The 16,222-nt window shown below is 44.0% G+C and overlaps 1 protein-coding gene and 1 pseudogene across 6 annotated transcripts in view; both read right to left on the reverse strand.

Moving 5' to 3' along the window:
* Positions 1-660: 660 nt before the first annotated feature.
* The window catches only part of DPY19L3 (dpy-19 like C-mannosyltransferase 3), a 78,097-nt gene continuing 62,535 nt past the window's right edge, over positions 661-16,222 (reverse strand). For all 6 annotated transcript variants that reach the window (XM_040446263.1, XM_040446261.1, XM_040446262.1 and 3 more), the window contains 3 exons: positions 8,658-8,790; positions 6,082-6,240; positions 661-4,464 (listed from right to left, as the gene is read on the reverse strand). In XM_040446263.1, the coding sequence (XP_040302197.1) occupies positions 4,303-4,464; positions 6,082-6,240; positions 8,658-8,790 (454 nt within the window). In that variant the 3' untranslated portion in view covers positions 661-4,302. The remainder of the gene's footprint in view (positions 4,465-6,081; positions 6,241-8,657; positions 8,791-16,222) is intronic.
* On the reverse strand, positions 10,440-10,517 carry LOC121011649 (uncharacterized; annotated as a pseudogene).

Genomic DNA, 16,222 nt, shown 5'->3' on the forward strand with positions numbered 1-16,222 from the left:
CACGAGAAACAGCATTTCGACTGCTGCGTGCCTGGTGTCACGTGCCAGAACATCACACTTGTTCCGTTCACTCGGATCCGGAGTCTCTCACTTATCTATACCCGTTTGTAGCGCTTCCGGTGCTAGAGGCCATTCCCACGGGGTGTACTCAATAGCTTAAGAGCTTAAGAGCTTTCTAAGAGCTCAGCGTATTTGAGGCCCCACTGACAGTTTCTTCTATTAGGAAGTGTACTGGCCTATTTCTGTTTGGAATTTCAGTATCTGCTCTGGACAATGTAACAGTCAAGCACATTTGTTATCTATAAACTCTGACCAAAATGGACTACCACCAATCTTCCCGAATTACTAAAGATTGACAATTTAATCAAGAAGTACACGTGATTCAAAAATGAAAACAGCATTTATCTCTTTGAGGATAAATTCTGCTGACAGCAGCCTTCTCTTTAGAAATCTAAACTATAACCCTGAGGTTCAAGTAAAACAAGTAAGCAGCTATGAAACCAAATTCCATGAAAAAATAAACTCCTTCCACATTAGCAAGTCCAGTCGAGACCTTGCCACATCCCTCCAGTGACTAGACTCCATTTAGCATATACTTAATACACTTCAATAAGCTGGTTCCTTGGTTTCTGACCTTCGAAGAAAGGAAAAACACTCATCTTGTGTATTTTAAAAGAGCTTTATTTAGTATATAATCTCCGTACAACTCAGTACAACAAATTATAAAGGCTCTTTGTAAGATTTTACCCTTAGGATGTTAAATACAGAAAATCAATTGCCACAACACAGCAAGCCACTCTCATCTTAAAAGCTTTTTTCCATCAGCAGATAAGCACTCTCTTCTAGGCCAAAAGGTTGTCATATATAAAGCCTTTGGGAGAATACTAACCAACATACGTGATCTGAGAACATTTTAATATCTTCCTAACAATCCCAAGGTTTGAATGAAATTTTAAAAAATGGAATATTTCTATGTTAACTCAGGGAGGCTTTGGCCAAAGATGAGCTAAAACTGGTACATCTTAAACTAAGTTCATATGGAATCAGAATAAACATTTTTAGTTAATCATGAAGTAAAGATGCAGACTGGATGAAATATTACGCATGTCTTTGCCATCTGGCGGCACCTGCCCCAAACACACACACACACACACACACACGCACACACGCACATCTGGTTGACCTCACAAAGTTCAAGAAAATCATCTTTAAGTGGACAACAAATGGCCTAGATAAACACCTAATTATGCTTCTGGCTAATATATCTGAAATTAATCCCTATTTTTTAAGTCTGTAATAAAAGTGACTGTAACCTTTCAACTATAGTAGAATCTCAGCCACTGTGATCAGGATCAGTCATTTAACGAAGTAAGTAGATTTATGCAGGGAATCATCATTTTAAATGTGTAACTGTCCACTCATTTAATAACCTTCTGCTGGGAAGCCAAGGCCTTTCCTTTGCAATAGGGGTTCAATGACTGCAGTTCTATTCTTGAATAAATCACACCAATAATATGATTTGGGTACATCTTAACACCTTCTGATCAGTCTAGATATTTTTAAAGGTGGAATAAGTACCTAAATCGATAAAGCAATCTAAGCTTAGAAATGTCCCTGAATTTTACGTTTTCCCAATATTTTATAATTTTTTCAACCACGCCTAATGTATTTAAAAGCAATTTTGACTAGCAACTCAACCTTTATCAAATCTTACCAAAGCATTCAAGTTAAATTGCACAGAAATAACCCTTTCTTTTCCACACCCGTATCTCCTAGGTTTGTGTTGAACTGTGTACTCACAGTAGGAAGTAGAACTTGCAGAGAAGCTGCGTACGGGCACAGAGCTCACGGGACGGAGCACATGCCGTGGGCGGACACTGGGCAGCAGCCTGGGCAGTCAGCTTACAGGAGGGATGGAGTCTGTCGGGGAGTCCGGTGAGTCACGTTAAGTAGAGGATGATTAAGAGCACTTATTGTACGTAGACGTTCTTTCGAATGCTAACTCCGAAGCAAGATCAAGTGGTTATTCTACCCATGAAAACCAGCCACAGTATGAGGCTATTACCAAATATTAACAGAGCCACTGAGATCTGCATGGCGGGGAGCGAGGACGGCCCCAGGTGACGTACTTTGGCCTGGTGGAGAGCCAGGAGTCAGTCACTTTTCCTCTTTCCTCCCGTGGACTCCAACGAGAAGGTCATAAAAGAGACAACTGATGAGCACTAAGAAGATTTAACATGATTTGTTGGCAAATTTGGTCATCAGGACATAAAAATGTCAACTCTACAAGGTCACAGTGTCTTGGAAAGAGCATATGTATGGATTCTGTCTTGCAAGACCTTTTTTTTTTTTTTTTTGGCACTTTGTTTTTTTCACAGAAGACTGAACGCTATGTTTTGGCAAAAATGGCACGTAGACTGTGAGAAAAAGATTACTGTGTGCCATCACGGCGGTGAGGAGAAGCATAAAAATTGAAGTACATGTTTCTTATACTGAAACTGCACATACCCAAATGCTTAGATGAACGCATATAGAAACATTTAAAATAAAACTGAAACATATCTGGAAGGTAACAGAGGACTTTAAAAACAAAACTACATAGTCTAACATGTACCTTACATGTGCTTCGTTTCAATTAAGAGTAAGGCACTCGCTGAAGGATGTACTGACCCATGCTGTCAGCCACACCGGGCATGCATCATTACTGGCTTAATTAAAGTTTTAGTACTGATTAAAGTGTTTTATTATTGTATTATCCTAAACTGCAGTGGTCTCCAACCTTATTAAGGGATACAGGAAAGACATAATTCAGGAGTTTCAGCTGCATAATTTAGTAACCCAGCCAGTGTCATTTTTTTAATTTAAATAAGTTTTGATTAAAAAAGCTGAGTATCCTTGAGTCCAACATGACAGTGTAAAATTTCTTTTTGAATACTGTTTAATAATAGTAACTGAATAGAACATCATTTAAACATGCGATAGATCTATCTTGATGCCGAGGGTAATTTACTTCAATACAACTGCAAGGAGAAACCTTTAAATCATTTCCAACTGGCAAGTACAGGGGAGAACGTTAATTTCATTAGCCATCTTGATTTAATTAAACACGCAATATGCTTTTATCAGCAACTTTTACATGTCCCCATCATTAGAAATTAATTATAAAACAATTATCAAAAAATTTTTGAACAGGTATACATAATCTCTTTGTTGTTTACAAATAAGCATGACTTAGAGGCACTTGGTTACCTTTGAGTAAGAAAAAGAATCACACTACCTGGGCCCTCACAGCAAGATTGGAGACCACAAATCAAATTTGGTATGAAAATGCTCTCTGCCAAAAATATTGTATTAGTGAATTAGTTAAGATATAACCTTTTAAAAATATTCAGACTTTGCAAGGTTCTAGGCTGTAAAAAATACAAAGGCTAAAAACAAAAAGTTTACAAAATTTTGCAAACCCAGTAAATTTAAATGAGTAAGAAATGAAGAAAAATTTTCTTACTTGCAGGATAGGTTAAGTAGTATCAATAGGTTTTAAAATAACACTAAACAGTAACAAATTCTGCTTGGCTACATAACATTTTTGCTCCTTTAAGGACTTACAATAAGGAATTTGCCACACTTTTCTGTATCCGGCATTAAAACATGCACCCACATGCGCATACAGACACAGACAGACACACACAGACAGGATGCATACGCTGAAGTGCGAAACATTACATTTCAGACACGGCACAACACAAGGTTTTAGGTATATATACAAAGACCTAACGTGATTAAAAAAAAAATATTAAAAGCATGACAGTCGGAAAACATTATAAAAGTTTTTAGGTGAAACAGGGCGATCAAGGGCTTTTAAAAAACCACCAGGTGTTCTTTGCTAGGGAAACAACATTAAAGAATTGCGTTATGCATCCCCTTGATTCAATTCAACCATAGCTGTCTGAAGTCAATCAGCTCAGTCAAATCCTGAAGAGCCTCTTGATTTCCAACAAGAGGGGTGTCTGTCCAGGCTCCCGTGGAACACTTCCTGTTCTCCCCCACCAGCAAAACTTCCAGACCACTCTTAGAAAGTGGAGAATGTTTAGGCTACAGAACATTAATGAAACAAGATAAAAAAGACTGAAGCTTGTGTGAGATACTTCCCAGGACGGTAACGCTTGTGTAAACATCCCTACAACTTACTTATATCACAGCTTTGTGGTACAGGCTACCTAACGACAGATGAAATGTTACCTGTTGAGTTTCATTAGGATGGAGTTTCACGTATCAAAAATAGAGATTGACCGAAGAGCTCGGCTACTTGTTTCTAGAGAGCTTGTAAACATGGAACGTTTTGTTCTGGAACACTCTGGTGAAGTATGCCGTGTAGGGCGGCAGGTTTCTCTTTATCTCTTCGCAGAAGCGAGGGTGGCCTGCGAGTTTCAAATCAGGATCGTTCTCTCCTGGGCCATCCATCATCTAAAGCCAAAACAAAACCGAATACAATTTGGGAAAAAAATAATTACATTTACAAGAGAAGAAGGAACAGGTGACGGGCTCCTCTGAGACTGGTACGTTAGGTGAGCGTAAATCGTCCAATTTCAATGTCAGTGGCTGCTTAAAGACGATCTGGCCCACCTCTTTCCCCTGCAGAGGTGTAAACCACAGCTGGAGAGGGGAGTTCTGCCACTCGATCATCCCCTCTAATGGCACAAGCCAGAAGCAGAACTTGGGTCCCCTTGTTCTTAGGAATGTAACACGCTGTGGCTCTCACAAGAATAAAATACTGAGAAGAATGACTATGACCAGGGGAAATCCTCCAACTCAGTAGGTGGCCTCGTTAGAAAAAGTTACACACAAATCAAGATTTAAATGCGCGTCTTTGGTCTTTACCTCCTGTGAATTCAAGATGGTTAGGGACAGTTACTTTCCTCCAGCAAAAACTGAAGCTCATGTTTGTCCCCGCCACCCCCCACCAAGCTTTACCGAGGCATAGCTGACAGACAAAACTGTATATATTTATGATGATCTGATACACATGGACATGGTCAAATGATCACCACCATCAAGTTAATTAAAACATCCATGTTCCGGGGCGCCTGGGTGGCTCAGTCGGTTAAGCGTCCGACTTTGGCTCAGGTCATGATCTCATGGGTCATGAGTTCGAGCCCCGCGTTGGGCTCTGTGCTGACAGCTTAGAGCCTGGAGCCTGTTTCAGATTCTGTGTCTCCCTCTCTCTCTGACCCTCCCCCGTTCATGCTCTGTCTCTCTCTGTCTCAAAAATAAATAAACGTTTAAAAAAAAAAAAAAATCCATGTTCCTTAAAGGAACAAACCTGCAGTTACAAGGTGAATGAGTTCTGAGGCCCGACTGTACAGCATGGGGAGAACAGTCAATAATACCACAGACTTGAGATTTGCTGAGAGGAGACTTAAGTGTCCTGAATCTCAAAATCTGCACAGTCAAGTTTTTCTCCCCCCACTTGTTTCTTAAATATCTATCAGCTTTTATACCAAATAATTACAGCACCTCTACAGGGTGAAAAGCTTCTGCTTGTGCTAATCTGAGGCCTGGCATAGGTCCGAGAACATTTTTCTCAGAAGGCTGGAGGGAGCAATAGCTTGTTCTTCTGCTCTGGAAGACTTGGCTGCAGAAAGCCATCTTGGTGGCATGGTGCCAGTGGGCAAAGGGGACGCTGGCGGGAGTGGTGCCTGGAAGGGGAGATGGGGGCCCTGCTGTCACGGTCATACTCACGTGCCAGCCAAAACAATGCTCTGGGGCAGTGGTGTTAAGAGGCTGAGGTTCTGCTTTTAACGGCAAAACCTTTAAAAATGAGTTTTATACATAGCCTCATGATACAAATCAGCTAAAGACAGAGTTGTTCTATTTAATGTGAAGTTGGGGTCTGAACCCCCCTATCTGTCCCCTTGCCCGGCCCGCACGGCTGTCACTGATGTGCCAGAGCCAGGAATTCTGTGGGATGCTGTGAAGATGGTGAACTGATTCCCAACATCATTCTCTAACGTACAGAGAGTGAGACTGGACCCCCCCCCCAACACTCCAGGAGCCCCGCACGGGGCGAGGGGGCGTGCTTACGTGCCCATTGGCGATGTCCAGCAGGTCCCGCAGCCGGCAGCCCCGCTGGTGTCTTCGCTCGTAGCAGATGCTGTCTTCCAGGATGACATAGTCAGCGCCGAAGGACCTCAGGAGGGCGTGCACGTCCTCTGGAGACCTCTTTGCGTAGATCTGATAAACCTGCAAAACGAGATGAAAGTGGAATAGCGAAAAATACCACTCAACTGCCAGGAAGTTAGTGGACGAGTATCTAATAAGGTAACGTCCCACAGGGGTTATGGCTAAGATCCGACACCCAGCTCCCCGACCCCTTCCCGTGCAGGCCACTCACTCATCTGCAGTCCTGGGGTGTGTGGGGGAAATTTCCAAAAGAATGCAAGTCACAATCACTCAGCTTTGGGGAAGAAGAGAGTGAGTCATGCTGAATACATTGGGCTTTAGACACCAAATAGATACGGATTTAGAATGTATTGTTGGGAGCTATGTATCCGTAGATGCCCGTTCTAAGGATGCTTCCCTGAGGTAAATAAACAGTGGAGTAAAGAAGACACAATCTCTACGTTTAAAAAGGGGTTCTTTGCAAGAAAAGGTCCATCAGGCATGATGGTACAGCTTGCGGGCACCTCTACTTGTAAGGATCCTCAGCTTCTGACAATGGAGAAAAGCACCGCCATAGGGTCCTCGGTGCTAGGCTGCCCCTGGCTTGACCAGGAGACCCCGTGCTTCGCTCTCACGCTTCCTGGAGCACGAACAACCTGCAGCACCAGTGGCAGTTCAGTGGGAGGCGCCTCCTCCCTGTTCATCACCAGCGTCACATACCTTAAGTGACTGCAGAGTGTGTGTGTGTGTGCATGTGTGTGCACGTGGGCGGGGGGATGGACAGGGGTGCCAACTCCTTCCCTGCACACTGATGTCTCATGATGCCTTTCTGACCAAAGAGACTGGGCCCTGAGGGCCAGTGTGCCTGTACTGATAGTTGTAATGCCAGGAGGTGGTCTCCTTCTGTGACTTGAAGCCAGAGGCCATCCTCGCTGTAGTTTAGCAGCGGCCTCACACCAAAGCCATTCCCAGGATTTGAAGGTCATGACTGAAGAAGGGCACCAGGACCTTAAGGATGTGTTTGGTTAGAGCACAAAACTCAGTCCCTAGACAAGGGCTGGATATTGGACAGGGTGGTGCGAGGAGGAGCCCCCGTGTGCCTGACGTGTCCCTTCTGCACCTTCTGCCAAGTCTGAGCCGCACCAGCCACCTCCCGCCTGGACTCCAGTTCTGTGGAGCCGGTGCCCTCCCTGCTTCCTCCAGCTAACCTGGGGCGATCTCAGGTACTTGCACCAACTGAAAAATCCCCATTTTAGTAGGAATCTAGGTTCAGATGATTCTCATAAAAAACAGGGGACTTAGTAAAAAATCATTTGCTTTTAGGCTAGTTAAATCTCCTGCCAAAACAAGACTTTTCAGCAACTTTTCAGCCGCTAAGATTATGAAGTGACTGACATAAAACATTAAAAAGTTTGAGCCCACTGCTGGAGAGGACTGGGGGAAAGGGGTACCTCTCTGCACTGCTGACTGGAATGTATGTGGTATAATCTGTACAGAGGGCAATTTAGGACTATCTGTCTAGCTCAATTACAAATGCCCGTACTTTCTGTCCCACAAGTTCATCTCTAAGAATCTGATGTACAGACAAACACTTGTATTTGTGCACAGTGATACACATACAAGTTTACCATTTGGAACATTGTTTACATCATTACAAAAGACAGGGAAACAACCTAAATGGTTAAATAAAATATGATTCAAAAATACAATGCTGTCAATAACAGATATGGGGGGGGGGCGCCTGGTGGCTCAGTCAGTTGAGCATCCAACTCTCAATTTCGGCTCAGGTTATGATCTCGTGGTCGTGAGATCAAGCTCTGTGCTGGGTTCTGCACTTAAGATTCTGTCTCTCCCTCTGCCCCTCTCTCCCACTCACGCTCACTCTCTAAAATATAAAATTAAAAAAAAAGGAAGTGACTAGTTAAAAAAAATAACTGATATGGAACGAGCTGCGAAGTATATGAAATGCCAAAGAAACCAAGATTTAGTATGTTCTTTTGTAAAAGAGGGGGAAAGAATGTGAATACAGTGTGTGTACATTTGTATATGCACAAAATGCCTGTGGAAAGATACACAACGAAGCATTTGTCTCCTGTGAGGGGAGACAGTAGCTGGGAGAGGGTGAGATGTAGACTTTTCACTAAGTTCTCCTTTATTTTGAAATTTGAACTATGTAGCTATATTACCAACTAATACACACACACACACACACACACATACAATGGTCCATAAAATAAGTTACTAGCGTGTCTCTACTCCTTTTCTTTCCCTAATTCAAAAGCTCTGAGGGTTTTGTTCTTAAATGCTCTTTTCTGTACATCTCAAGCCGTTTCTCTTGTTATTTTAATCCAGAGGAATATATATGTTGCCTTTAATGGATGTGGGGGGCAGGGCAGACTCAGGAGACAAAGGCCTGTGGCCTTCAGGTCCGACTGCCCCTGACAACATACACACGACAGCAAGCCACTGTTGGCCCACCAGAAGCCATGAGCCCTCACCGCTTTGGTCCGCTCTCTCAGGCTGTTGTCTTCATAGTGCGGGTGGTTGGTTAAGGTCCTTCCTGTGCACAGCTTAACTCCGGCCAGCAACTGCATGCTCCCGGCAAACACGGCCTTTCTTGGGGTGTTGGAGCTAGAAGATTCAGAGTCTGAATTAACTCCACCACTAAGATTTCCTCAAAGACAACAAGAAAACAACATCATGTTCCCAGAATCACCCAGCTGCGTCAGGAAGGGCTGAGACTTTGGGAAAAACACAGGAGGCTGCTTGACATTTGCCTTCAAACCGTTTCATGAAACTTCTCCTGTCTGTTTTTGACAATGGTTGGGAAACTTCTAATTTACTGTTTTGATGGGTTTACCCTTATAATGAATGGGCTTAGGATGTGGGCATCTCCTGGCTCTAAGCCTTCTGGGCTAAATCCCATAATCCTCTCCCTCTCTTGCTCCAGAGGGTCAGATTCTGACAAAAAAGAACTTAGAAGACTGTCATCCTGTTCTGTATTAAACTTAACTAAAGGGCTGCCTAGAGTAAAACAAATTATAAAGCCAGAAACTGCAGCTAATCACGAGTCAATTCCAACGGTTTTCATTTGAAACAAGAAAAAAGATCACAGATATTATGATAAATAGCTTTCCAGAAAAAAAAAAAAGAAACCAGAATCAGTAGAAACAAAAGAACACAGAAGATTTTGAAAAGGCAAATAATTTATTACTCAGTATGGGGACGTACACACACAAGCATTTCCCATACTCCTCTCCTTGGCCCTGATTATGAAAGTCTGAGGAATCTGGAGGAATACGGGCACTCTCGTATCATTAAATCATGACCCTGCTAAGTGCCACCAAGCTGCGATTCCCTGCCTCCCTGTGGGGTGTGACGGACACTGACGGAGGATCAAGGAAAGAGTCCCTGATTCCAGTGAACTCATTTTTCCTGTTCCCCCTGAAAGAAAAGAATCTTAGTGGTTGACGTTAATTCCCTTCCATTTTTTGGAGTGCCTTGCAAATCAACGAGGTGTCAGTTCCCTGGGACGACCCCGAGCGCCTTTGTGCAGACTGCTCAGCACACTGCTTCCTGCGGGGGCCACTGGGGGCACCGCGAGCCCTGCCTGTGCTAAGAAAAGAGCAGTCTGGGCTTGCCAGGGGGAGGTAAAGGACACAGATAATTTCGAGAAGTCTCACTGAATATTAAAACTCGAAATACTCTAGAGAAAGAGCAGGCTGTTCTCCTTGCGTTTTGGGAGATCAGGGCAGAAACTTACCCTGGTGCTAAGTTTCTAAGAGAAGCCACCATCATATTCCCGCATCACATGCGGATGTTCTATTTCCTTCAGTGCAATGCTAAGACCAGAGTGTGAACGCCATCTGACAAAGGCCTTATGGTACATCCTACAGTTCAAGTTGTAACGCTCACAACTTACTTGAAGAACTCAGATTTTCTACCAATGACCCTCTCACTTGGATTTCAATGGGCTTTCTCAAGTGACAAGACGTGGACAGAAGGATGATGGGCAACAGGAACGACATGTGACCTGCGTCCTCCCTTATGGACGCCAGAGGCTAGAGTGTGGACTAGCACAGACCAGGTTTTCAGTGAGCCTGACTGCTGGGTGGGTGGTCATCGTTCCAACAAGCAGACCCAAGAGTGCAAGAACAGACGAATGTTTGCCCTGTCTCCTTGAGCTGGCAATTTACAGGGAACTCTTGACTTCTGTCCCATGTGGTGGGTGGGACAGGCGGGTTTCAATGACAACTTGTGAAGGTGTAGCATTCCTTAGCAGGAGATTCTACAAATATTTAGTTTAATTCAACTGACACTTACTACACTTGATCTTAGCCAAAAGGCCGAGAAGCGATCAACTGACACTTACTAAGCACTTAGTCTGTCTGGGCTGCCTACCCTGAGCCACCCTCATCACCGCGCCAGACTTGCAAAAGAGTCCCTAATGGAAACAAACCATAAGAGACTCCTAACAATGGGGAATAAACCAAGGGTGCTCGAGAACAAACCGAGGGAGGTGGCTGGGGGATGGGCTAGATGGGTGATGGACATCAAGGAGGGCACTTGTGGTGAGCACTGGGTGTTGTGAGTGATGAATCACTGAATTCTACTCCTGAAACCAATAGTAATACTGAAACCAATACCGATACGGATTTAAATGAAAATTTAAAAAGAAAAGGGGCATCTGGATGGCTCAGTGGGTTAAATGTCCAACTCTTGGTTTCGGCTCAGGCCATGCTCTCAGTTTGGGAGTTCAAGCCCCACATCAGGCTCTGTGCTAACAGCACAAAGCCTGCTTGGGATTCTCTCTCTCTCTTTCTCTCCCTCAAAATAAATAAATAAACTAAAAAAAAAAACAAGAAAAAAAAAGAAAAAGAAAAAATGGAAAGCTTAAAAAAAAAAAAGAATTGTAAAGAATATGGACAAATATTAATTAAAGAAAAGTGTCATCATTTTCCCAAGCCAGTCTTCTTTTCTTTTGTATACTCTTAACTGGCTTAAACCATTCCACCGCAATAAATAATATAATTATATCCCATATTAAATAATGCCCCAAAGTGGCTGTCTCTGGGGCCTCTGAACTGAAGATACCAAGTCTGGTCTCCACGTCTGGCAGAGCACAGGGTAGAGGCGAGGGCTGGCTGTGGGTGAGCTGTCCTGGCTTACAGTCTTACTGCCTAAAGAGTGCCCAACTGGTCTTTGTACACAGATGGCAAATCCGGCAGCTGAGCTGATAACATCCATCCAGATCTCAAGACTGTCTTAACATCCCCGTTTCGAATTAGAACAGGAGCCAGCGTCAGGGAGATGCACAGAGCTGTTTCTAGTATATATTTTATAACTGTGGCAGACACAGATGACCGATCTAGGACTGATCTCTTATCTATTCATGGCTAATGACCCAGGTTTCATCTCCCTTCCTAGACTATAATCATACTACTTGGATGAATTACATAGTTCTCAAAGGTTTAAAATGTCCAAAGTCCTGAACTGCTTGCTGGGAAGCTACAAAGCTATTCTTTATTCAGTCAAAATCTATTGCTGAGGGCCTACTGTGTGCTGGGCTGGCAAACGTGGTATGATGGTAACCTGGCTTCAAGAAGCCTTCTAGCTAATAAGCTAATAGAGCCAGACTCAGCTCCCACTATAGGCAGACACTTCCATATAAACCAGTCATTAGTCTAGCACATATTTACTAGTGCTTTCTGTGGGCCTTGAGCGATCCTGGGAACGAAACACATCAGACTTGGCTCACCCTGGCAAATCCCGCCTCTCCCCACTGGGTGCTCAGGGAGCACTGGAGCGCCCCGCCCCCACAGCGGTGCAGCCACGTGCCGCAGGACTGCTCAGAGGCACGGAGAGAAAAAAGAACTAAACCACATTCTTCTGTGATGTGTGTGTGTGTGTTTTTAAACGTTTATTTTTGAGACAGAGAGAGACAGAGCATGAACGGGGGAGGGTTGGAGAGAGAGGGAGACACAGAATCGGAAACAGGCTCCAGGCTCCGAGCTGTCAGCACAGAGCCCGACGCGGGGCTCGAACTCACGAACCGCGAGATCATGACCTGAGCTGAAGTCGGACGCTTAACTGACCGAGCCACCCAGGCGCCCCTTCTGTGATGTGTTTTAATGTTTGGCCTCATTAGCAAAGAGTCAGAAAGTGTAAAAGTAAAGCAATCTGTCTCAGCCGCTCGCACAACAATCCTGTGGCCTGTTAGCAGTCTTTCCTTGGTTTTACTTTATTTATTTTTTTTAAAACTTTAAAAATTTGTTTATTATTGAGAAACAGAGAGAGACAGAGCATGAGCATGGGAGGGGCAAAGAGAAGGGGAGACAGAATCTGAAGCAAGCTCTAGGCTCTGAGCCGTCAGCACAGACCCCGACGCGGGGCTCGAACTCACAAACTGCAAGATCACGACCTGAACCAAAGTCGGACGCTCAACCGACTGAGCCACCCAGGCACCCCCTTGGTTTTACTTTAAAGCAGTAAATACAAGTACCCCAACGCCTATAAAATGAACTAGAAGTAATACTTCCTTGAAAACCAGGAACTTCTGAGCATAGCAGAGACGATGTTTATTCGCTTTCTTCTAGTGACTTGGTTTCATAAGCTAGCCCCATTGCAAACCTGGGATATTTCACATTTTAAAGATTCAAGTTTACCCATAAAGCCAATGCAAAGCAAAACAAACAAGCAAAGTGAAACAAAAGGAAAAACAATCACACGTTTTCTGAACTTTAAAAACCTAGCTAGCTTCGCTATGGTTTATATTTTCTGTGGTGAACTCAGCAGGCAAAGGGAAAAGGCATTTTTTTGTCCTTAACTTAAAATATGCAGTATGACAGGTGTAATGCTGAGTATTGTGCCTTCACAGATACTTCTGCTGACACAGTCTGTGGTCTGTGTCTAAAACAGCTAATGTGCTTTTAACCATTGAATGACACTTCTCTATTATAGAAAAACAAAGCAATTTTTACCAATGTTTGAACAAATGATGTATAAAATGAAAGGATAATTTGTTTTTATAGCCCTCTGCCAAGCTCTATAGCAGGCTGCCCAACCTGCAAACAATTTATTCTGCAAGAAATGTCACTAAATAATGACAAGGACTCACAGGTCAAACGGATTTACATTACATAATTTAAATGTCATTCCAGGAAGACCTGATGGCATTTTGAACAAATAATCTCATTTACTTTTGAAGCTCTAAGCTTCAACAAGTTAATTACTGTTGAACTAATGGGTAAACTGAGCATTATAATATAATGTGCGAACATTTGCTTTATCTACCCCTCAAAAATTTATAGAATTATGCAAATACCACAAAATGATTCATTAAATATAAAAGAGGCTTATAGGCATTTAAGGTCTCAACTTAACCTTCATCATACTTAAGATACACAGTAATTCTTTCTGCTTTGATAAAATGCTAAGGAAGTGTGGTCCATTTTCTCAGTCCCATTGAGAATATATTGCACATGCAGGCTTCATCACTGAAAAGGGACTACCGTTAGTGAAAAATCTTCTAAAGCCCCGTGGTTAAAATGTCACATCTCAGAATATTCAAATCTGCGGGAGTGTCTTCATTGCACAACGTCAAAGAAGAATTTCAGGAACAAGAATGAAACACTTACGGGTCACAAAGGAACGAGGTCTGAAGCACCACTGCCGTGGCGTTTGGCCTCGTGGAAGTAAAAGTGCTTCCTAGTCACACACACAGCACAGCAAGTACCACCTGGGTCTTGCTGAAAGAGCTGCCAGAAACTAAAATCAATCAATCAATCAATCGATCGATCGTGTTTTTAATCTCTGCGTTTGGGAGACCCTCAATCTGCTGGGAAGCGAGCATGCGGCAGTGAGCGCCGTGTGGAGGGCAGGCGGCCAGAGGAGCACACAGGCCAGCCCCGAGGAAGGATCGGGGTAAGCGGCCTCCTGGTTCTCCCAGGGAAGATTCTGGGGCTGATTTCAACACAATGTCCTTGCTGATTAACGAGGGATCGACTCTCAAAGTTCTATTAGTTTTCTACTTACATTGAAATCTCGAAGGAACTAAAGATAGGACATTTCTATTACTAAAAAAGTTTTCAGTTGAAACCTGATAAGGCTCTAAAAACCTTAAAACTGGAGTCAACAGTAAGAATATGGAAAAAAGGCGTGAAGACAGCAGTGCTGAGAAGAGACTCAACTCTAGCGGAGAGGTGGTGAGAGTGGGCGGCCACGTGATGTCCTATGTGTCGTTGGTGCTCAATAAGTATCTGTTAAATCCTATCAGTAAGTACAAGTTCAGATATAACTTTACGCATTAAGGTGTTAAACAGTCTCTCAGAAACCGAATCCCTTCAGAACGGCCCCTCTCCTATTAATATGTGGTGTCCTAAAGCCATGCCCTTTATCTTCCCCAGAGGCTGTCTGGTTGGCCAATAAAGGGTCATAACCGAGCCCTCCAGAAGAGGAGGAAATAACTAACTCCTGCTGAGGTGATGGAATCCTTCGATTCATCCTCCAAGCCCGAGAAGCCCAAGTGAATACTCGGCCAGCCCTGATCTCCAAACAGAGGCCCAGTGTCCCAGAGCACAACGGTGATGCGTAAGGCAGGCGTGTGGTTTGCCCCAGCATCAAGTATACAGAACAGAGACCGGGACGTGCTGGGTAGGCTTCTTCTCAACACGTCACAGAGGAGGGGCCCTGTGCCATCACAGAGGGTCACTTGAGGTGTCCCCGAGGGTTCCTGTAGGTCACGGCTTCTCATCCTGACTCGTCCCGCAGCCGTCCTGTGACGGAAGCTACATCCCGCCCCGTACACGCTGCCATGACCTCCCTGACGAAAGACAGACATGGCACCACTGTGCCGGCTGTCCGAGAACAGCAGCAGACGACGTGGGAAGAAGGGGGCCGAGTCCCCGCCAGAGCTCTGCCGGCTGCCCTCAGACAACTTCAGACCGACTCCCAGGTACAGTCCATGCCATCCTTCGGCCACAGCCTGCTTCCAGCACAGCTCAGACCTGCTAGTATCCCGGGCACAGGTGACTCATCAGAGTAGTAAAATGGAAGCGGAAGGTCATATGTTACGTTTCAGAAACAGAAGAAATCAAGGCGAGTTCAAAGAATATGAAGTGTGTTTTCCCTTGTGTTTGGAACCGAAGGCTACAGACCAGAGCTGATTTCAATGTTGATTTAAACAAATACATTTTGCGTCTAACTAGACCCAATTTTGGCATATATTCATCATCACTTAAGCTTATTTCACAAACATGCCCAGCAGCTATTTTTACAAAAACAATAATTAAGATTTGAAGAATTTTAAGGGAAAACGAGCAAGATTAGATCACAATGGGGCCAATATTTTGGAACAATACAAAGCTTTCCAGTTGCTGAGGATTTTTTAAAAAGTAGAAAGAACGTGTTTCCATACAGGGAGAGGACCATGTTAGTAAGAGGATGATAAAGTAAGGAACAAAGATCGCTTTCGCAAAGGAGAGAAGTAACAGACTAACAGACTGTCTTCTTTGCACTCGGAATATAACCTCTCATCTGCCATCTCTCAGAACCAGGAATGTCACTGTAAGTAATCTTGCCTGAGGACAAGCACGGAGACACAGGCACTGTAGTAAGCGCAGTAGCCTGACACTGCCATGGACCGCCTGGCCTCCGCCAGGACACGTTCTTACTGAGGCTCCATTCATTCCCCAGGGACCGGGGAGCGGAGGTGGGCTGCTCACAGGAATGACCAAGGCAGGCCCGCCAGCTTCAGGGCTCTACCAGGAGGGGGCGCCCTGCGCTCTTCCGATCAATAGTGTGACTTTGAAACCAGAACACCACCAGCCTCACCTTCACAGGTACGTGCCATAAATTTCCGGGTGACTATAGTTAATGCAAAAGTAATTAGCTTTTCTTTACACGAATAACCCTCTTTTCCCATACACAATAAATACGGAAGGAATTATTTACTCTATAATCGTCTGCCATGATTTAAAGTTAAATAAATAAATAAAGACAAAGCACTGCTTAGTAATCTCAGCACTGGAAGTACATGAAAAATTATACTCACTGCATCTAGTCA

This window comes from Herpailurus yagouaroundi, unplaced genomic scaffold (genome assembly GCF_014898765.1).
Source record: "Herpailurus yagouaroundi ecotype Mexico unplaced genomic scaffold, PumYag 194, whole genome shotgun sequence".
NCBI lineage: Eukaryota > Metazoa > Chordata > Mammalia > Carnivora > Felidae > Herpailurus > Herpailurus yagouaroundi.